Genomic DNA, 24,092 nt, shown 5'->3' on the forward strand with positions numbered 1-24,092 from the left:
TGACTCCATTTTTGTGTGTGTGTGTGTGGGATCCAGGCTTTTTGGGGTTGTTATGTGATTAGTCCTCAATTCTTCTTTGTGGGGTTTTGGTCTTCCTGAAGGTACGCCTTTGCATTACCTCTTCAAATGTTTTCTGTTGTTTTATCTATTTAATCAGAGACTCTAGTTTGTTGTTCTGAGAGGACAAATTAATGTAATGTCAGCTTAGTTTACTCAGGGCCTCAGGCTGTGGAATGGACCAGCACTCACAGAGTCATACATATTGTAAAGTAGTTACAAATGTCCTTAGAAAGTATTTCACGTATGAACTGGGTTCGATTGAGACACAAAGAATGAAAAGTTCTGATTCTGTCCTGTGAATAATAATTTCCTCACTGTAATGGGCTTAGCTTAGCTTTCCCTTCTATAACAAAGATGTTTCTAGTTGTAAGTAATCGAAGACTGGGTTCAAACTGGCAATGAAGGAAATTTATTGGCTCACAGAGCCAGAAACTGCAGTGGGAGATCAAGCTTTAGGCATAACCAGATCAAGACTACAATTCTTCTTCTCATTGAGTAACTAAGCTCTGCCCCTCTTTCATTGCCTGCTTCATTTTTAGCCTGGCTTCCTACATAGTAAATAAACAGCTGGCATAGTTCCACATATAATGAGTAGTTCCTGTGGCGAAGAGAATATCTGTCCTGATCACTTTTTGGTAAGAACAAGGAAAATCCCAGGAATCCTCACAAAAGTCTTCTTATATACATCTCTGGTCAGCACTGGGTCATTTGCCCATCCTTAAATGATTCAATGTGGTCAGTGTGACAAGACAAGACTGAGCTAACCAGAGCTTACTCTTTATTAGCTCATCTATACCTCATGGCTAAAAGGGTGGAGCAGGGAAAATTATTACAGTGAAGGAGGGAAAGTTGGACAGAGACACCTTCTTTAGAAGTTACACAGCCAGGAAGAAACTTCATTAATTATGATCATCATCGTCTGAGTTGGTACTTCACATAGAAGGGGAAAAAAAGCATTTCATGTGGTAGCCCTTCTTTTCTTTAATGAGGATGAAATCTTAATAGTATAGACTGGGAGCCTTAAACAATACATATGTATGTTCTCATGGTTCTGGGGGCTGGCAAGTCAAAGATAGGGATGCTTGTGTGGCTGGGTTCTGGTGAGAGCTCTCTTTCTGACATACAGGTGGCCGCCTTTCTGCTGTGTCCTCATATGGCAGAGAAAGACAGGGAGAAAGAGAAAGAGAACTCCCTCATCCTCTTCTTCTAAAGCCACAGTCCTACCAGATTGGGAAACCTCCCTTCTGACCTCCTTTACCCTAAATTCCCTTCTTAAGGTCCTATCTTCAGATAGTTCTATTGGGCATTAGGGCTTTGGCGTGTTAATTAGAGGGAGACAGATTCAGTAGACAGCAGTTCCCAAATGTTAATCATTGCCCAAGTTTTTTTGAGCAGCTGTTCTGTGTTCAAGGTGGACCAGGCATTGTGATAGTTGGGGGTTGGGTGGGGTGGGATGAAACACTGACTGGGCGGACAATCATAAACTAGAACAAATGCTATGAGGTAGAGTAAATGCTGAGGGAACTCCGGAGTGGCAGGGATCACTGAAGATTGGAATGGCCCAAAAACTTTATGGAGGATTTGAGGCTTAAGCCAGGATTTTGGAATTGGTAGAAAGAAGTAAGAAATGTGTGACAGGATATGGGGCGCCTGGGTGGCTTAGTCGGTTGAGCGTCCGACTTTCGCTTGGGTCATGATCTCGCGGTTCGTGGGTTCCGGCCCCGCGTTGGGCTCTGTGCTGACTGCCGGCTCAGAGCCTGGAGCCTGTTTCAGTCTGTGACTCCCTCTCTCTCTGTCCCTCCCCTGCTCACGCTGTCTCTTCTCCTAGGAAAAAAATAAAATAAAATAAAATAAATGTGTGACAGGATAAACACCCAGACTAGGAGGGTAGCAATGGGGTTGAAGGGAAAGGGTGAGGTACCATAGAGGTCTTACAGAAAAAAACTGAGAATGCTGCATAACTGATTGGATAAGGAGGACTTCATAATGGAGACATGGAGTGAGAGAGTGAGGAGACTGGGGGTGGCTTGGGTGGCTCAGCCGGTTAAGCGTCCAACTTCGTCTCAGGTCATGATCTCATTGTTCGTGGGTTCGAGCCCTGCATCAGGCTCTGTGCTGACAGCCAGCTCAGAGCCTGGGGTCTGTGTGAGATTCTGTATCTCCCTCTCTCTCTGACCCTCCCCTGCTCACGCTGTCTCTCTCAGAAATAAATAAAACATTAAAAATTAAAAAAAAAAAAAAGAGTGAGGAGAGTAGAACTTGGAACAGAGATCAGAAATTCCAGAAAGAGGAAGTTACAGAGGTGGGGGTGGGTACATGCAGAAGGATGAGGAGTTCATTTTAGAAAAAATAGCTTTTAGAAACTGGAGAATTTACTAAGTAAAATATCTGTAATGTCATTGAGAATTAGAGCAAAGAGATGAAAAAAAAAAATAGGACTAGAGATGATAGATATCTGAATCATTATCATAGGGTTGAAGCTAAGGAGATGAATGATCTCTTTGAGAAAATATATAGAGAGATGGATGGAAAGAAAAGGGCTAATGATTATCACCACCCTGAAGGATCTAGCAATAGCAAGTGGCATGACAGTGGGAGACTATTGAAAATTTAATGGATTTAGTTCTGATTTTCTCAGGGCATACACAGAACTTGGTGTTATGTGAAATGAACATTTGTTGATTGATGACAGGATGGATGAATGTTAGAAGTTTAAAATCCAAAATGCCTACTATGCATCAGATGTTTTAAAGTCAAGCGGCTTTCCCAATTCCATTTAACTGATTGTTTGATCCTTATTTATTACTTATACACTGAAGAAATGATTAGCTGAAGTATCCCTTCCATCACATGAAGGGGTTAATTAGCTCAGTTTTCAGAGGAGTCATCTGACTGTCATACTAGTCCAGGTACATTCACTGAGGCATTCCCAGTGGGCAGGGATCCTGGGAGAGGACTACACTGTGACCTAGTTTTCCCTTTGGAACCAGGTCCTTTCTCCTGGGCCTACCTCAGCCTTCCCTTGGCAGTTCTGCTCTCACTGACCTTTCTCCCTGTACTAGCATTAGCTAATGGTTGGGTCTACCTTTGTGAAGACAATGTGTGGTGGTCTGCCTTTGGATTTCTTACTCTTCCCTTTGGAGCTCAGAGCTATTCACAGCCGTACCTAATATTTTAGATCCTCCAACCTCTTCTCTACTACTAGCAATATTTGCCATTCTAGTGTCTAGTTCTTGTGGAGTCCTGGTGTGGATGAATGAATTGTAAGCTATCTGGGGGCTTTCTGAAGACAAAGACTTGAGGCAGATAAGGAATTAATTAATAATAAATTTAGTGTTATAATAAAATGCCAGGATTTTATTTATCTAAGTTTTTAAAAATTTATTTCAGGGGCACCTGGGTGGTTCATTTGGTTAAGTGGCCAACTTCAGCTCAGATCATGATCTCACAGTTTGTGAGTTTGAGCCCGCATCAGGCTGTATGCTGACAGCTTGGATCCTGGAGCCTGCTTTGGATTCTGTGTCTCCCTCTCTCTCTTCCCCTCCCCCACTCACTCTGTGTGTGTCTTTCTCAAAAATAAATAAAAAAATATTTATTTCAGTAATCTCTGTACCCAACGTAGTCCTCAAACTCACGACCCTGAGATCAAAAGTACAGTGCTTTTTCGCCTGAGCCAGCCAGGTAGCCATAAAATACCAAAATTTTAAATCCAGACAATCCTGAATGTAAATTATTAGTCTTTAATTTGACAGGTGTGTGATTTGAGATAGTTGATCAGTTCCTTTTGAAAACAGTTTCCCCAACTAAAAAAATACATGTAACAGCTGTCTTTGAAAGTGACTGTAAGGATAAATAAGGTACATGTACATAAAGAGACCTTGCACAGTACCTGGCATATTGTAGGAGCTTCATAGGATGATATTTTATATGATAAGCCCAAGCAAAATACACATGTGCCATTACTCCACAAATCACTCTACATGGGCTTATGAGGAAGAGGATTAAGGCAGACAGACATACACTCTTCCCCCTAATTTAAGAATATATACTTCAGGTTCTACTTGGTTAGATCTTTTCAATTTCTATGATGTTATTTTGTTAGCTAGTGCTTCAATGTACTGAAGAATAGTACCTTGGAGAACTAAACAAGTTAATACATTTTCCTTAAATTGGAACCATTTTCTTCTCCTTTATTGAATCAAGAAAGCTAACTGTCAAAGAGGCATAGAATGGTGTAGATAATACCCTAAGGTAAAAAAAAAACACTATTATTCTGTATTCCATTAGAGCTGAGACCAGGGTATTTTGGAAGAAAATTTCACTGTGTAATAAGAAGGGGATTGTAGTCCAAACTTTATACTGTTGTTTTTCTCCAGGTTTTTTTTTTTACCCAAATGGAAATAATCCAGGTTCACTTTTTTTTTGTCTTGAGAGAATCTAGTGTTAACACTAAATTGGAGATTATCTTTGAAGTAAACAACATTAAGGTGAAGAGAGAAAGAGTCAACTTTCCTTCAAAGGAACAGTTCGGCTTGCCTACCATCTTCCTCCCTCCATTTATGTAGTCACCAGAATCTTTCCCATAAGCAAGTGGGCAGGTGACTTTGCAGCTGCTCCTGAATAAGGGACAGATCTTCTTCAGAAGTTCTTTAGAAGTTTTACTCTCTTCTGCCCCTTCTATAGAGTACTTATATAAGACTCAAGTACTCCATGAAGTAATGTTTGCTAGATAAGTTTTAGAAAGCAAAGGATATTCCTTATTCACTAGTCATATTGTGATGTGTTTGTGATCTGTTATCTATATCTTAGCATTATGAGTATATATTAAAATTGTTATATTATTATATATTGTCAGTGCTATAGGTAAAAATACATATCTTCATGTTAGAGTTGGGAAGATTCTAGTTACCTTAAGAAGAGAACTTTTGCCTAAATAACCAAACGAATCCCAAATTACATATAGGCACACCTCATGTTATTTACACTGTGCTTTGTTGCACTTTGCGGATACTATGTTTTTTTTTTACAGATTGAAGGTTGGTGGCAACCTTGTGTTGAGCAAGTTATCAGGGCCATTTTTCCAACAGCATTTGCTCACTGTTAGTGTCACATTTTGGTAATTCTCCCAATATTTCAAACTTTTCATTATTATTATTATTATAATTGTTATGGTAAACTGTGATCAGTAATTTTTGATGTTGCTGTTGTAATTCTTTTGGGGTAACATGAACCACATCCCTATAAGACTATGAACTTCATCAACAAATGATCTATGTGTTCTGACTGTTCCACTGACAGGCTATTCCCCATCCCTCTCCCTCTCCATGGCCCTTCTTATTCCCTGAGAGACAACAATATTGAAATTAGGCCAACCAATAACCCTACAAGGACCTCTTAGTGTTCAAGTGAAAGAAAGAGTTATAGGTCTCTCACTTTAAATCAAAAGCTAGAAATAAATATGCTTAGTGAGGAAGGCATGTCAAAAGTCAAGATAGGCCAAAAGACTGGTGTCTTATACTAAACAGCCAAGTTGTGAATGAAAAGAACATGTTCTGGAAGGAAATTAAAAAGTGACACTCTAGGGGTGCCTGGGTGGCTCAATTGGTTAAGTGTCTGACTTTTGATTTCACCTCAGATGATCTCATGGTTTATGAGATTGAGCCCTGTGTCAGACTCTGTGCTGACCATGTGGAGCCTGGTTGGGATTCTCTCTCTCCTTCTCTCTCTCTGCCATTCCCCTGCTCATGCTCTCTCTCTCGCTCGCTTGCTCGCTCATCTGCTCTCTCAAAAATAAATAAATAAACATTTTAAAAAATGCAACTCTCCCCTAAACTTAAAAAAAAAAAAAAGTGCCACTCTAGTGAACACATGAATGAACAGAAAGTGAAATAGCTTATTGCTGACATGGAGAAAATTTTAGTGTCTGGATATAAGACCAAATCAGCCACAACATTCTATTTAGTCAAACTCTAATTTAAAGCAAGGCCCTAACTGTCTCCAGTTCTCTGAAGGCTGAGAGAGGTTAGAAAGCTGCAGAAGAGAAGTTTGACACTAACAAAGGTTGGTTCATGAGGTTTGAGGAAAGAAGCTGTCTTTTTAACAATAAACTTGTAAGGTTAAGCAATAAGTGCTGGTGGAGAGGCATTTCATGAAAGTGGCTACACTAAACAACAGATTTTCAGTGTAGATGAAACAGCCTTATACTGAAAGAAGATGTCCTCTAGGACTTTCATAGCTAGAGAAGAGAAGTCAAGCCTGGCTTTAAAGCTTCACAGGACAGGCTGACTATCTTGTTAGGGGTAAACACAGGCTGACACCAATGTTCATTTACCATTTTGAAATCCCAGGGCCCTGAAGACTTATGCTAAATCTAATCTGCCTGTGCTATAAAAATGGAGCAACAAACCCTGGGTGAAAGCACATCTATTTACAACATGGTTTGCTGAGTATTTTAAGCCCACTGTTGAGATCTACTGCTCAGAAAAAATGATTCCTTTCAAAATATTACTGCTCATTGACATGTGCCTAGTCACCCAAGAGCTTTGATGGATATGGACAAGGAGATGAATGTTGTTTTCACGCTTGCTAATGCAACATCCATTCTGCACACCATGGATTAAGGAGTAATATTTTTTTTAAGTTTTATTTATTTATTTTGAGAGAGCAAGTGAGTAAGCATGAGTTGGGGAGGGGTAGAGAGAGTGGGAGAGAGAATCCCAGGCAGGCTCCCTGCTCAGTGCAGAGACTGACATGGGGCTCAAACCCATGAACTGTGAGATAATGATTTAAGCCGAAACCAAGAGCCTAGTTGGCCAACCTACTGAGCCACCCAGGTGCCCCATTAAGGAGTACTTTTGACTTTCAAGTATTGTGTGTGTGTGTGTGTTTATGTATGCAAAGATGTCTTTTTTTTTAAGATTTTAAGTAATCTCTCTACCCATTGTGGGGCTCCAGCTTACAACTCCAAGATTAACAGTCACATGCTTTACCGACTAAGCCAACCAGAAGCCCCAACTTTCAAGTGTTAATTATTTAAGAAATACATTTTATTAGACTGTATGTAGCTGCCAGGAACAGTGATTGTTCTGATGGATCTGGGCAGTCAGTTGAAAACCTTCTGGAAAGAAATTACCATGTAGGTACCATTAAGAAAATTTGTGATTCATGAGAAGAGGTAAAAATATCAACAGGAATAGGAGTTTGGAAGACTTCGAGAGGTTCAAGACTTCACTGAAGGAAGTAATTGCAGATGTGGTGTAAATAGGAGGAGAACTAGAATTAGAAGTGGAGCCTAGAGATGTGACTGAATTGCTTTAGCATCATGATCAGACTTTAACAGATAAAGATTTGCTTCTTGCAAATGAGCAAAGAAAATGGTTTCTTGAGATGGAATTTGCTTCTGTTGAATACTCTGTCAAGACTGTTGAAATTACAACAAGAGATTTAGAATAGAACAGAAACTTAGTTGATGAAGAAGTGGCAGGGTTTGAGGGGATTGATTTCAGTTTTGATTGTTCTACCACAGGTAAAATGCTATCAAACAGCCTCACATGCTATGGAAAAATCACTCATGAAATGAAGAGTCAATTAATGTGGCAAACTTCATTGTTGTCTTATTTTAAGAAATTACCACAACCAAGAGAACTTGGTTGGCTCAGTTGGTAGAGCATGTGACTCTTGTGAGTTCAAGTCCCATGTTGGACATAGAGTTTACATTAAAAGGAAAAGAAAAAAGGAAATTATCACAACTACCCCAGTGCTCAGCAACCCCCAGCCCAATCAGTCAGCAGCCATCAACCCATCCCCCAGCAAAAAGATTACTACTTTCTTAAAACTCAGATGATGGTTAGCTTTTTTTTGACAATAAAGTATGTTTCATTAAGGTATGCACATTGTTTTTTTAAGACAAAATGCTTTGCACACTTAATAGATTATAGTGTAGTGTAAATATAGCTTTTGTATGCACTGGAAAACTAAAAAATTTATTTATTTGACCTGCTTTATTGCAGTATTCATCTTATCGATATGGTCTGGAACTGATCGTGCAAAATCTCCAAGGTATGCCTGTAGCTTGAATATGTGGCATTCTAAAAGCAGGGTCTCAGCTGAATGACATCCCTTTGAATAAGAGGTAGACTGGTAGACTATTCAGCTAGAAGAAACTACAGAGTCATGGAAAAGTTTCATTCTTATTGGTGAAGATTGAAGAAACAGAGGTCTAGAGAAGTCACTGATATGTTCAAGGGGATCAACTTGCTAGAGGAAGATAGGGGTCTAGGATTCTTGAACCCGGACACAATACGCTTTTTAATTAATTAATTATATATCTATGTATTTATTTGTAAATGTTTATTTAGTTTTGAGAGAGCATGAGTGGGGGAGGGGCAGGGAGAGAGGGAGACATAGGATTTGAAGAGGGCTCTGCCCTGACAGCAGTAAGCCCAATGCGGCACTCGAACTCATGAACTGTGAGATCATGACCTAAGCTGAAGTGGGCCACTCAACTGACTGAGCCATCCAGTCACCTAAACAATGCACTTTTTAGAACACCATTGTTATTGGATGATATCATGGCTAGCTATAAAAGAACATGGTGAGTTTTTACTGTTTTGAAATAAAGCAGTGGCTTACATAGTACTATACATTGTTTTCTAGAGTGAAACTCAGTTGTGTTAAGTTTTAAGCTACCATGTTGGTGTAATTATAGGGAAATTAAAAATTTTATAGCAATATAAAATCTTGAAGTCCAGAGACTGGGCACAAGGTTATGGTATTTTAACTAAATTATATCAGGTTCTCTGAATAGAAAAGTATTGCTAGAAGAGGAGTTCCTTCCCTCCCTCCCGCCTTTCTTTCTTTCTTTCTTTTTCTTTCTTTCTTTCTTTCTTTCTTTCTTTCTTTCTTTCTTTCTTTCTTTCTTTCTTTCTTTCTTTCTTTCTTTCTTTCTTTCTCTCTCTCTCTCTCTTTCTTTCTTTCTGTCTTTCTCTCTTTCTCTCTCTCTTTCTCTCTCTTTCTCTTTCTCTTTTAGCGTTTGTTTGACTAGGAAATAGGAAATGGAACCCCAGAGAAAGTCAGATGACTTGTTGAAGTTTATTCAGCCACTTAGTGTCTGTGGACCAGAACTTAGGTTCCTTGTCTCCCAGATGAGTGCTCACCCACTACAGTATCGCACCAAGGAAAAAAGGGGAGGGGGAGGGAATATTTCCTTTGATCTATAGTGGTTTTACAGTGCAAGGCTAAATCTGCTCTGTAAAGTGAGGAATAATAGCTAACTGTATTTCCTCTAAATAGGTACCTTACAGGTACCACATTGTTATCATGTTTCCTTTTTAGGAGGAAAGGAAGTTGTTTTGGGTTCAATTACATCTACCAAAAAGATAAATTGAAGCTCTAATCCCCAATACCTCAGAATATGACTTTATTTGGAACAGGATCATTGCAGATATAATTAGTTAATATAAGGTCATACTGGAGTAGGGTGGGCCCTTAATCCAGTATGACTATGTCTTGTATAAGGAGAGGAGAGACTTAGAGGAGAGAGCCAGAAGAGACAGAGATACAGTGGGAGAAGATGACCATTATGTAAAAAGGTAAAGGTTCCAGGGATATATGTATAAGCCAGGGACTGCCAAGGACTGCGCGACACTACCAGAAGCATGAAGAGGAAGGAAAGCTCTACCTCTCCAGACTTGAGAAGGCACATGGCCCTGCCATGATTTTGGACTTCTAGCTACCAGACTGTGAGAGAATAAATTTTAGGTTTGTTTAAATTTTTTATATTTATTTTATTTTTGAGAGAGACAGAGAGAACACAAGCAGGGGAGGGCAGTGGGGGGCAGGAGGGCATGTTAGAGGATCCAAAGCAGGCTCTGTGCTGACAGCAGAAAGCCCGACATGGGGCTTGAACTCACAAACCGTGAGATCATGACCTGAGCCAAAGTCAGACGCTTAAACCAGAAACCCCAAATTTTAGTTGTTTTAACTCTCTTGGTTTGAAGAGAGTTAAAAAAGAGTGCTTAACTCTCCTACTTGGTTAAGGCAGCCAGTAGGAAACTAATACAGAGGATAATGTAATGAAGGAATTTATTGGGCTTCCCTGGCCAGTCTGCTCAAGGCACTCATAAAAGCTGACCAGTCTGAGGCATTTGTCCACTACTTCTCTACACAGCGTGCACTCTTATGGCTCTTTCCTCACAAGGGTTTTCTAAAGTTGACTCTCTCCTCATAGGAGGAATAACAGTAAGTGAAGTGAACTTTTTTTTTCCTTTGTTTTTTTAATTTTGGAATTAACAATTTGGAGAAGAATGCATGGGCAATTTTGTTGTTGTGGGCTCTGGATACGCCGTTATAGGCTGCTAGCATTCTGTTTGTTTATATGATGCATGTGTTATATCTTAGTTTCCTGTTATTTTCCTATTGATCTAAACATCTTGAGTACTACCTTTTGGGATTCAGAGCTATTAAGATGTGTACATTACAAAAATGTGCCTTGCACTAGAAGGTGGAAATGTTGATTTCCCTAAAAAAACAAAGACAAAAACAAAACCAAAACAGAAACTAGATGCTTATTTTAACAAGTTTTTGCATTTCTATTATTAGTTACACTATTAATTCATTAAAGAAAAATGATCTAACATGTATAAATTCCTATATTCAGTAAGGATCAGATGGCTTTTCCTTTGCCAAAAATTCATGTCATCTAAAGTAATAACAATGTAATGATTTGCCTTTCATCAGTTGTTAGAAGAAACTGTTAGATTTATCATTTTTAAAAAATATTTATTTTTTTTTTGAGAGAGGCAGAGAAACAGAGTATAAGCAGGGAAGGGGCAGAGAGAGAGGGAGACACAGAATCTGAAGCAGGTTCTAGGCTCTGAGCTGTCAGCACAGAGCCCGACGTGGGGCTCAAACTCACAAACTGTGAGATCATGACCTGAGCTGAAGTGGGACACTTAACCAACTGAGCCACTCAGGCGCCTCTAGATTTATCATTTTAAAACAATATATTTTAATCTTTCACATTCTTCTGTTCACTGGTAAGACTGTTTTGTGTAACTAGTAAATAGATTTCTAAATTATACAAAGATGTTTTAATACACCATTTTAACTTTATTAGTATTCCCAGAGACCTACCATTACCAGAAGTAATAATCATTTTGTTTGGATTGGAAATTGATGTTGAGAACTTATGTAAGTCTTGAATTTAGAACTAGGAAAATCCATTTCCACTTAGAGTTAGCTACAATGTATCAGAAATTCCTAGTATGTTATGAACTTGTTTTCTTGAATCACATTAGGCTATATATCTTAACATATAAATGCTGGAACCTATTCTAAAGCAACATTATCCCCCCTCTTTGGCTTTATAATATCTTAACGCCATTTGCCAAAGTTAGTGTCTGTGAAGCTGGTTTGAAAATAATATATTCTTGTCCTTATATGTTAATTTTGTGCTATTCAATAAAGACAGTGAAACTGGTTCTATTTCCAGCCGGGCTGGTATGTTTGGCTTTCTAAACTACTAATTGTCTTTGATTTGAAGTGATCTTTTCATTTTCATGTATTTAGCACAACAGTTTCTGGTTGTTTAGACTATATTCCTCAAAAGTCAAATTAATTTTATCAGTAAGTTTTTCTCTCATGTATTGAAAAATGCATCTCCTGTTGATTTTGAAATCAAGAAACAAAAAGGCAAAATGTTTTATCATTCAGACATGGATATTTTGAGAAATGCTGGTTGTTGATATAGGAATTCTGAAGGTATAATAATTGCTATCAATTATTATAGTAAAATTTTATATCAAAAATATCAAGCCATAAACAGGCTTTGAGATTTAAAATGCCATAATTATTTTTCACTTATCAAGTACTCCAAAATCCTCAGCTCAGTTACAGCTTAGGACTTCTGAAAACAAAGTTGCCTGTTTTGTCTTTATCTCTTTGGTGTGCTCTGCTTCCTAAATTTTACTGTACTTACAAATTACCTGGGAACCATGTAAACAGGAATTGTGGGTATTCTGGGGTAGACCTTGATATTCTGCTTTTCTAATGAACTCCCAGGTGATGCCATTGCTGCTGGTTTGGACAACACTTGAAGTAGCACGAATAAGTAACCTCTTTTCTCTCTTCTTATGGAAACAGATTTCTTTCTATTGGGAAACCCATTCTATATGGCATGAGACATAACCCAGATATTGGCCAATCAGAATCTTCTCTAACAAGGGATTTGGAGAGTCTGGATGGCTTTTCTTCCAGGAGATATAGAAGCTGGGCTCATCCTTCCTGGCCTATCTAAAATGAAAGTATAAGGCTAATATGAAAAACGGTAAGTTAACAGAGATGAGAGACAAGAGTGTGTCTCCAGAGCATTATTTGGATTTCTGGATCCAAATGTGCTTAATATAGTTCATCCTTAGAATTACTGGTTAATACAGTTTTGGGTTTTTGGGGGGTTTTTTTTGTTTGTTTTACTTAAGCTAGTTTGAGTTTCTCTGTTACAATAAAAAAATCCTGATAAATATACTGAGCTTGGCCATTCAATAAATCCTAATTAGTGATAGAGTTTGGTTGAGTATAGATGGCAATGCAAAAGCAAAGCTAAGTAGCTGTCAATTAATTATATATAACTTGAGACACGTGCTTAACTCAGTCTAAAAGTATTCTAACATAAATTTAGAAGCAACGGGATTAATTTCCAATGTTATAATGATTTGAGCATTATTCCTTTACCTAAAAATATATATTATAACCTTGTGCCTTCAGTGATGAAAGGGAATTTGGATAGCTACTTTTCTACTTTGTGGATGAACACATCAAAATTCACAGATCCTGTACAAGGCTACATCTAAAGTTACAGAACCCAAAACCTAGGTCTCTCCTTTTCATGTTATTATTCCTCATTCCTTAGTCATCTTTATTCTTTATTGTCTAGACATTGTGTAGATTTTTAAAAAATGTTTATTTGAGAGAGCACACGGAGGGGCAGAAAGAGAGGGAGAGAGAGAATCCCAAGCAGGTTCCACAATGTCAGTGTAGAGCCTTAGGGCTTGATCCCAGAAACCATGAGATCATGACCTGAGCTGAAATCAAGAGTACGATACTTAGCCGACTGAGTCATCTAGAGCCCCTTGCTCTTATTTCCCTAAAACTGATTATAAATGTAGAATGTCTAAATGTTTCTTTGTAACACACTAATGTATATATACATTTTCAAGTATGGGACAATCTTATATGTAATGTGCATATACAACTTGATAGCTAATCTATGAATATAAAACACTGAAATATTTTACCCTAAATATGATCACCAAATTATAACGTTATGAATCACTCTAAAATTCAGTCTTTTAGAAAAAGAATACTTACTGCTCTTTTAAAATTTAGAAAAAATATTTTTGTGAGGTTAGTTAATACACCTTTTAAATTTAAGTGCTCTTGATAGTACTAGAAACTTGGATACTTCACAGCATAAAGGCATTGGTACCTGAAAGTGAAACTATCTTACCTGGTTAAATTTGGTTCATATAGAGGACTGGAAATTACTTAATGAACTTACGTATATCTTGGTGAATTATTAAGGCAAACAGTGATAAATAGTATTAAAAATTCCTTTAACTCTTCAGTGATATTCCTTGATATCTAGAAACAGTTCTTATCCAGCATGGCTTAAAACAGGGTTTAATTGTAGTCTTAATAGTGTTTGCAAGTATGACAAATTACTAACATGATTAGGATTCAAATAAATCTCCAAACAATTTTACAAAAAAGAAAAAAACAAAACACTTTATTTTCCACAAGGAAGAGCAATAGGAAAAATTAAATCATTTCCCACATATTGTTTTCTTAAAACAGAGCCTACAAGGACATATTCAGCACCAAATAAAACAGGGGGGAAAAAAGGGAAATTACAAACAGCCATAGAATATAATCTATAAAGCAAACATTTAATATTGCACTTTGTTTTGCTAACATTTTGGATTTTACTTTTCCTAATTGAAAAATCAGGAATCTATCTTGAATACTGGAATACAACTGTGAACCTCACATCTTATGTCAGGAATTGACCAATATTTAGAAAAGAGTAAGGTAATGCCTCTAAACAAGAAAGTAAAGAAATACTTTAATGGGGAAAATAAAACTTTATTTGATAAAGTTTTATAGAGTCAAAATTTAATCACATTGTATTCTGTGACCCAGTGCCAATTATCAGAATATTGGTCATTCTTGTTTCATGTGTTATTTGTAAGAGTATATCGTGATAAGTATTCCAATGCTATGCATATCAACAATTGTTCCCTAGTCAGACATAAAAGAAAAAAGAAAAGGGATTTTCAGACAATCCCCCCCCTCCCAAACAAAAATAAAACCACCAAATGCCCTTTATGCCAAATATTCCATTAGCTTCTTTTGAGGGGGACATTCACAAAATGATTTAACAACAATAAAAAAATATTTCACCCCCATTTCCTTATTATCTAGTATTAGTTTGCTACGGGAGCCCAAACCCTTTACTGAATCACCTAAAACGCGATTCATTTTTACGCTGGGCTTTCTTCACCCTGTCAGCATTTTTCAAACATGAATTGTCTTCCATGTTTTCTTAAAGGCCACTTATGGAAAAGCCTATTTGTTTTGTATGAAGCTTTAAGACAGTATTTAACCAGGTCAAGCACCAAGCCAGAGTTACTACTATTTTCAGCCACTTTATTAACTGTGGGGTTAAATGGCAGGATAGATGTAACACCCATTTTACACGTATGTTGTAATATCAGAGATGCTGATTTTCATTAAAACCATCAGAACTGAATTCCCTAAGACAATCAGTATACTTGGTACCTTGGAAAATGCAGTTTTTAAGTGTCATCATGAATGCTGGTATATCTGTTATGAGCCAACTGTAAATTATCTTTAATATAAACTATAATTTACTGAGGTGGTTGCTCTTCTTATCTATATATACTCAAAGTGAGTCATTTCTCATGTTTAGCAAAATGTTCTTTAGGTAATGGAAAAAATACTTTGATAAAAAAAACCACAGAAATATAAAACAGTTATCATTTCAGCACATATTCCAGTATTTTGTAATTTTGAAGTTATGCACTTTTAGAATAAACTTGGGTTTTCAAGCTCTGAGAAGCTTGAGCAGGACAGGAAATGTATAAATTGAGCTCTCTAATAGTAACCTGAATATATATATTCCTGCTCATTAAAATACTCCGCACCAGCAAAAATGATTTCCAACATATGTGTTTTGGAGGTAATTAAGTAACTCCATACAAAAATAAATGCACTTTCTCCTCCTCTCCAGTGACTGGAAAATTTTCATACTCTTAAAATAATAAAAATAACAATAATTTTTAAGAGCAACAAGCCCTTAACTCTTTGCTGGTGCCTGCCATACTGCCTTTCTTTACTCCATTCTTAGCTCTGCTAGTTTCTTCTTATATGTAATGATAAAAAGGGAATGTGGGTGGGTTATCACTTTTGTGTATGTCCCTTTTCCAAATTTCCCTCTCCAAAAAGCCAACCAAACAAACAAAAATATAACAGTGCAACAAAACACAAATAGCATTCCAACAGTTTGGCAAGTGATGCGTTCACCTGAGATTAAGTGATTTTAGGCAGTCAGTAACAAAATGCTGCTTTGCTGTAATAGTAGAAAGGCAACAAATTCTTAAAAGAAACCAAGAAGGTATACAATCTTGACAAAGTCTCTTATTAGCTTCCTCCTCTTATCTCTTTTCCCACATTTCTGTTGCGTATCTACTACAGTAGGCTGCAAAACATACAGCAAGAAGGATTGGCTTGAAGGCATTTGATGTTTGTAAATAAATCCACAATAGGATCCAAGCTGAAGAGGTGATACATGGTCAGCCTAGTAGGACATTTCTGAGCATGTGCATACGCAGGTAAAGTCCAGGCTATATTAAATTAAAAAAAAAAAGTCAGTGCGTTTTTCTCACGTTAAAGTTTTTTCAAAGCTTTCTTTTGTTCCTTGTTGTGCTGACCGCAAACAAGTTTTTAAAGAGTATCAAGAGTCTGGCATAAATGGAAAAAAAAAAGCTGTAGTGACATCGGAACTGCACAATGTAAGCATTGAGCATGTGCAAATTTTCAAATCAAAAGAAGGAAATCATCCCTCTTTACAACGTGGTGTCTTGACACGTATGACCATAGGCTAAGAAGACTGCTCTTAATATGTGCCTGTTTTAAAGGAGAAAAGCTTAGATCTTCAAGCATGTTGGAGCAGTCCCAGAATGTTGCTGTAGGCTTCTAAAGCATGACCACTGGTTGTTTCATGTATCTGCCATTTTTCTGGGCAAAAGCAATTCCACTTCCTCTGAAAACGTGTCTCCAAGATACTTCTCTGTCCTCAGCTGGGAAGAGATACAGTTCGGGACCCACATCAAGTTGATCTAACGAAGTATTCCTTCAACGAGAGGGGCAGGATGGTCTATCATCTGCTGACTGATCAGGATTTGGATCAATCTAAAAAGAAAAGTGAAAAAAATATATAGTTATTTGATAAAGTCTAGTAAAGATGTAGCTGATGACTAACATTTTGAGTACCACTGAAGAATTGAATCAGAAAGAACATACACGGCAGGTAAGGGAGAAAAGAATACTAGTATTATTTATAAAGTGTCTTATATTTAATTACTAGGTTAATAATAACATTTATAAAGGTATGCCCAAGTAGTTCTCTTTTCCAAAAGCTAATGGTGAAATTTTATCAGGGAATGGTGTTTTACTCAGCACTCAGTAGGACTGAAAAACCAAATGCACAATGGAGAACATCTTCATAGAGATGATCTCCTTTTGTAAAGTATCCCTTTTATCCTTTTACAAAAAAAGTCAACTTGTCTCTTTTCTGGGCTTTGGGAAAAATGCAGTTGTGTGAACAATATTCTTCGTGCTTACGTGAGGTAATAACCTGTGAACGTAAAATCCCAGAAGACCTAGAAAAACAGTGTATATTAAGAAATAACAGTGCTGAACCCAAAATGCTCTACAGTCTTCCCACCTTCTTTATTTCTACACTGACTTTCATTATGCACATACATTTAAGCAAAGTGGATATCCTTCAGTTGCTTCCCAGGTACAAAGAGACTGGACACAGGAAGGCAAATAGCTGGCTTTAATGCACTCCTTTTTGGGAGACATCTTTTGGGCAAGGCCCATTTTTACTTGCATTTAAATGTGGCACAATCTAAAGTGCCTCATAAACTTTAGGTAAAACATGGTTTTGGGGAAAAAAAGCATCTACCTTTTAATGACTTAAAAGAGAAAAAAAAATCACTGTAATACAATCTAGAACTCCTCCCCCCATATGACTGTTAATTAAATCACACTCTGAAACAACTTAGGGTTTTAAAAGTGTTTAATTTCCTTATCTTAGTTCACTTTAAAAGGAGGACACACAATTTGCTTAGATTGTCATTCTTTTAACATGCCTGTTATATAGCCAGAAAGCTCTGATCAAATAGAAATGACTGACTCAAGACAGAAACATCAGTGTAAAAATGTAGTAATAAAATCTGTAAGTGGGAGAACATGTTTAACATTCTAAGGGAAAATTTTATGAAATAGAATAAAAAACATGTCTAATCAAGAATTTATAAGAACAAATTCTAAATATTGTATATTTCAGTGAGTAAAGTGGCTCTCCTACTAACCACATCCAAAGGAAAATGCACTCATCTAGCAATGATGTTGAGGAAAAGAAGCAATTTCTTACAGAGTAAAACAATCCCATTTATGCCTTACGTTAGAGTAATAATACACAGTAAAATTGCTGAACTATGATAACGAAAAGGATCAGGTTGATTCTAGTGATTTATAAAACTATTTGGTATTATATTGGTATCAAGGCCAACTTTAAAGCCCTTCAAACACATATAAAGATGTATTCTGAAGTATCCCAAAATTGCTTGATTTCTATCCTACCTCCTTGCCTTCCACATGCTGTTTTTCTGCCTGGATTATATAACTTTTTGAGGACTACTTATTGGAAGATTTGACTTATCAATCACCTTCTCAGGGAAGGCTTTCCTGATTCCCAAGTCCTAATGAGCTGTTCCTCAAATGAACTGCATGCATTTCTATCAATTATGGAATATTTCACCTCTAATTTGTTCTCATCAGTCTGTGAGCTTCTCCCAAGTAAGGGCCATGTTTTATTCACCTAAGTGCTTAGTGGTCACCAATCAGAGATGAATAAAAATAATCAAACTGTAGAAATGTTGTTTGTCTAACGTTATCATGGTTTTTGTTGTTGTTGTTGTTGTTTTTGGCAAATATGTTCTTTTCCCCGACTGGTAAAGCATGCAAAAATTAAATTGGAAAAGGATGATGAATAAGAAATTCCAGCTACTAAATTAATTTATGCTTGCGAAATGCCACTTCTGTTGGTGCCTGGATGGTTCAGCCTATTGAGCATCCATCTCTTAATTTTGGCTCAGTTCATGATGTTATCGTTTGTGAGTTCACGCCCCACATCAGACTCTGCACTGACAGTGTGGAACCTGCTTGGTATTCTCTTTGTCCCTCTCTCTCTGCTCCTTCCCGGACTGTGCTTGTGCTCTCTCTCTTTCTCTCTCTCTCAAATAAATACAAATAAACTTCAAAAAATGAATTACTCCTTTAACTGATATTCTTTGAGCATGAGACTGGATCAGTATCCTTATTTCCTCAATAATATGAGTCCTACTTACTAAATTTAAGAATGAAACTTACTAAATCTGGACAACCATAACTTAATGTTTAATTATGTTTTAAATTATCTGTTTTTCTACTAATATGATGATAATCAAAACTGAACTTTATTTTTAAAGAAGTCTGCAATGGTATTTTCCAAGAGAGCTAGCTTACTTCTTACTTGAGGAGCTAATGCTTACCTCTGAATAAAGAGGTGGAGGCAAGAACCGAAACTCCTGGATATATGCAAACAGTGGTCCTTGAAGTGCTCTCTCAAAGTCATCACAAGCACTCACTGGTGCAAGATTGTTCCGCCTTTGTTCCTCTGTAACCACTTCTGCATAGCTGGGTGGTGCTGAAGGAAAAAGATACACGCAATTCGAACAGCATGTTCTTATGCATGTCAAAATACACAGAATAGTATATATTAAAAAAGAATGTCAAGATAAAGATAATATTTTTTTTGTTTTGTGATCAAACCTAGGGGGATATATGTTTTAAATCTAACATTAGGGACACATCAACTCTGCAGGTATAGACAAAAGTTTTTGTCTGATTATATCTAATTATATAATTATATCTAATTATAAAATATTAGAAGCAACATTTTGTTCTTGTAAATAATAATAAGAGACTAAGCTTAAACATGCATTATATCAAATTACCTTCAGGTCTTTCAGGTAGGGATAAACCAAGCCAGTTCATATTCATGCTACACTGACTGCTTACACTTGAGGTTCTGCTACCAAATGGATGTAGAGGAATGGTACCAATGACAAGTGGCAAATTAAGAAATAAGTCCATAGCTCCAGGAATATCCACATATACCTAAACATTGAAAGAAGAGGTTAGGTTTAGAATTCCAAGTATTATTTCTTTTTAAAAACTAAAACCCGATTTTAATGTTATTTGAGGCTTTCATTTACTTTCTTACTTACATATACATAGAATATACAAGAAAAATTTCTCTGTGTATGTTACGGTATACTACATTTCCAAATAAGGTCAAATTATTAATAACTCAAATTTAGGGCTTATATGTATTTGTATATATCATATATGGAATATAAAAATCAAATCCTGGATATAAGACAAAATGATATTCTCATGACTTCATTACAAAACAACAACAAATCCTTAAATCTATACATACCATTAATGAATATTCCACACGAATTATGCTACAGTCAAGGATAGAGGGAGAAACTGGTGGAATTTTCAGCAACTTTCCATTCCAGGTATCTGTCTTTCCAGAGGATAAGGATTCCCCACGCAAGTTAGCCACAAGTTGTTTTACTTCCTTCATTTTCCCTTTGGCATAGAAGGCCTGTGTTTGGTAAATGGCTGCCTTTGGCACTACCATTCGGGAAGAGCAGTTTTCAATCTCAGCAAATATCTGAATTGATTCACCTAGAGGAAAAAAATATGTATCTACTGTTAAAAAACAAACAAACAAAAAAAACAGAAAACCCCAAAAAAATGTAGATTCTTAACCCCCCAGTCTGTAAGTTCAATGGACTACATGGATAAAAAACTGTCCCAAAAGTGGCAAATACCTTAGAATTATAAAAAGGAACTGCTCATTTACAGTGCTATTTAAAAATGGACACTACATTCCAATTTATGAAAGAAAACTGGTTTATTTTACCAAATACTATATTATGTTTGCATTTAGAGAAATTCCATATATTTATACATAAAAGCTACATGAAGAAGGATCATTTTCTTTGGGAATCCATCTCATACGTACCTGGGGTATAGCCCTTCCTTTCAATTTTGGCACTTAAGGATATTGGGCCTGAGGTACAGAACCAGCAACAGAGAGTCTTTTCTTTCGTGCCTGCTTGGGGTGACTGTAAGAAAGAAATTTAGAGAAAAAGATCAATGCATGGAATTGGGATAGTAATGGACTATTTTAATATAAAGGTCCCAAATTCTTGGGAGAATTAAAATTAAAAGCAGTGTTGTTTTTCTAAGTATATCCAAATGTACTTCAAAAAAACCTGATGGCTCCTGAATTATACAACTATTTTTGTCTTTATATAAATTTCCATTCAAGTAAAAAAAGGCTACAAGGCTTAACATCATATTCCATAAACACAGTTTTACATATACAGTAATTAAAAACCAACCAACCAAACAAACAAAAAAACCCTTTCCACATTCCACTTAAATTGCCTTTAAAAAAAAAAAAGGCAGCTTAGGAAGCAATTTGGTTATAATCTCAAATGTTAACATCTTTTTTTAAGAATGTAACAGTTATGTGAAAAAAGGAACACTCTGATTTTTAATGTTATTTGTTTAAAGATGTTATCATTTGTTTAAACCACATAGTTTTTAAAGTAAAATTTGAATCTTGTGGAAAAATGCAATTAAAAAGGGTTGCTTTTAAAAGGGAATTGTTTTTTTCACGAAAGTGACAATCTCCCCATCATTTGACAACTATCCCTATGTTGGAAGAATGCAATGCAAATTTTAGATTATGATCTTTTCATAAGTGACATGGTCTTATAATAATTGATACTACTGTTCCTCTTTCACTAAAATTATCCAAGGAACAGATCTATTTTTTGTTATTGTTATCTTTAGAGTAAGAGTTATTTCATACCGTATGTTCTTTTGAAATTTACTTGAAGTTATCACAATATTAGAAAATATGAGCATTATTTTTCACTAATTTGTGTGCTCTTGACTGGATTTTTAAGATACTAAAAACATAGATTAATATTTATGAATTTTAAAGTAAATCACGATTTAAAAATTATACATGTTACATAGTTTAGGTGATTATTCTTTAGTATTTATATGCTGAAAACAAGAATGAAGAATTCAGTCAACTCTTACCAGTAATGAAGGAGTGTTGATATCTATATGCTCAAAGACTGTAAATTCCTTCTTTAATTTTACTGGTAGAAGCCAAGGCCTGTGCAATTCGGCTTTCACCCAATAGCGCACACTGCCATGTCGGCCTTCGAATGAGGTAGCAAGTGGTCTGCGCAGAATATAAAGTTCAATATATTAATTCTATACCTCTTTTTAATAATTATATACCAGGTCAGCATATAAGAGTGTTATTATAGGGCACTGTTTATATATCAGTGAGGTATCAAACGTAGATTTTTTTTTTTTTAATTTCCAAAGAAATAAGTCATGGGGGGGGGGAACCTTCTGTTTTCCAAATAACAACAGCTGATAGTTAATATTACAGTAATTTTGCTTTAAAAAGCCAGAAGAATACAATCCCTTTAAACTAAGAAGAAGCTACCTTTAATGCTGGTGGCAAAATTATGAAAGTTTGGCAATGAACAATTTTTGGAAGGTTAAAAGTTTTAATTTAAAAATGAAGTTAAGAATGGTTTAAGTATTTCTATTGAGAAATTCCACACACTGGCTAGCAATTATCTCTTTTTGTAGTAACTAATTAAGGTCTAGAAAAGGCCTAGACCATTTGTTATAATTTCAAAATTTTTTCATATTTTGGTGTCTACTGAAACTCTAAAAAGCTGCTTTTCCATGTCCTAGTTTACTCATGTTCTAACTCTTTTTTGCCAAGTTTTCTAACTTTATTGGCTTAATAAGAAAAACAAACATTTCTATTTATCTGTATCAAGATAATCAGAAGTGGTTTTCAGTTCTCCCAAATTTTATTAATTGTAGAAGGTTTTAATTCCTTTTTTTTTTTTTTTCCTTTTCTTTCATGATTTCATGAGACAAATGCCCAGGGTTCAGTTATGTACAGGTAAGATGCTAACTTAGAATAGGATGAGAAGTAGTGTTGTTTTCACAGGTATTTTTGCATTTTAGACCCTTGTGTTAATGTCTATAGCACAGAAAAATAAAATGCAGTGTTTATGTTAGTCTTCCAGAGTTTATTTTAAATAACCTTGCTTGAGGCGCCTGGGTGGCTCAAACATCTGACTCTCAGTTTCGGCGCAGGTCATGACCTCACGGTTTGTGGGACTGAGCCCCATGTCCGGCTCTGCGCGGACAGCTTTGGATTCACTCTCCCTCTCTCTCAAAATACATAAATATACGTTAAAAAAAATTAGATGATCTTAGTTGGTAGATTTCTGAAAAATAGCACCTATGAACTCTACTCACATAGAATTATCAAAGATATTGAAAAATTGGGGGGAGTACAATCTTTTTTAACAACTTATTTTTACATTAAGAATAAACCACTTTCTTTTCTTCTTCCATTCTATATTCCAAGCCTTATGTTTAGGTGTAGGATGGATGCTTCATTTAAGTCCAGGTCATATAGTATCTCTTGTGTGACCTTTTCAATTAGCTCTTTGCACAGAAGCCACTGAATTCACATTAAAAGAACATCACTTCTAAAGTTAAGACATTCCTAATTATTTTTATTTTTTAAGCTTAGTGCTGTTGGTTAGCATTAGCAAAGAAGACCTGATGTTTTATGTTTCTGTTAATGCCAACTGATGATAAAGTACTTATAAAATGCTTACTACTTGACTAGAATCTTCTAATTCACTCACGTTAAGTGAAATACTATTCAAGTTTTAAAAACCCCTTTAAAGATCTTGAGACTAAGAATTGAGCTTTGCTTTCTATAATTTTGCCAGGCTAGATAAAAAAGTAGCTACTTCTTTCAGTGCATTGTTTTCCTCTAGCAACATTCAATAATGAAAAGGGTTTTTTTTTTTAAACTAAATATATTTAAATTTAGAATAATTTTAATTTTAAAAGAATGGAGGTTTAAGAAGAATGCCTGTTACTTCTAATACTTACGTCTGTGGAAGCTCGAAGCTGAATGCATATTCATGCCTTCCTGAATGAATAGTGTTGAAGCCTTCTTCGGAATTGTCATCATCTAAAACAAACATAAAAAGAATACAAGACTTGATGTTAAACCTTTACACACTCTCACAGTCGCATAACTTTAAAGATAAGGCTCTAATAATTAAGGCCACAAGTTTTGGAGTCTGAAACGTCTTGGTTCCAAATCTTCTGTCACTTTCTCTGGGGTTAATACAAATCCTGTCTTCAGTTGCCTCATCTGTAAGATGGGGATAATCAACACTGATACCCTGAAGGCAAGTTTTTTAATAGTAAATGACCCAACTCTGCAGCATCTGTACCTAATGCAGTATATGCTCAACAAAAAGGAAGAGCTCATATTTCACAGTACGATGTTACCTTTGTCTCCAATGGTTTATTTAAACTTATTATAAGACTTACGTAATAAAAACTGTGTAACCTGACATGAATGTTACAATTCTAAAACCACTAGAAAACTTTGTCAGGTGAAGTTAAATAGAAAAAAAAAAAAGGAACAGTGATTTAAACTTCAGTTTCAGAGCTAAAAATAAAAA

The 24,092-nt window shown here is 36.0% G+C and overlaps 1 protein-coding gene across 1 annotated transcript in view; it reads right to left on the reverse strand.

Moving 5' to 3' along the window:
* Positions 1-13,814: 13,814 nt before the first annotated feature.
* ARRDC3 (arrestin domain containing 3) overlaps positions 13,815-24,092 on the reverse strand; it is a 14,105-nt gene continuing 3,827 nt past the window's right edge. Inside the window, exons 2-8 of the mRNA XM_077770979.1 lie at positions 23,509-23,590; positions 21,601-21,748; positions 20,507-20,609; positions 19,910-20,166; positions 19,422-19,584; positions 18,957-19,111; positions 13,815-16,548 (exon numbers count right to left, since the gene is read on the reverse strand). Coding sequence (XP_077627105.1) covers positions 16,492-16,548; positions 18,957-19,111; positions 19,422-19,584; positions 19,910-20,166; positions 20,507-20,609; positions 21,601-21,748; positions 23,509-23,590 — 965 coding nt within the window. The 3' untranslated portion in view covers positions 13,815-16,491. The remainder of the gene's footprint in view (positions 16,549-18,956; positions 19,112-19,421; positions 19,585-19,909; positions 20,167-20,506; positions 20,610-21,600; positions 21,749-23,508; positions 23,591-24,092) is intronic.

The sequence above is a fragment of the Crocuta crocuta genome, unplaced genomic scaffold (assembly GCF_008692635.1).
Source record: "Crocuta crocuta isolate KB4526 unplaced genomic scaffold, BGI_CrCroc_1.0 scaffold196, whole genome shotgun sequence".
Taxonomy (NCBI): domain Eukaryota; kingdom Metazoa; phylum Chordata; class Mammalia; order Carnivora; family Hyaenidae; genus Crocuta; species Crocuta crocuta.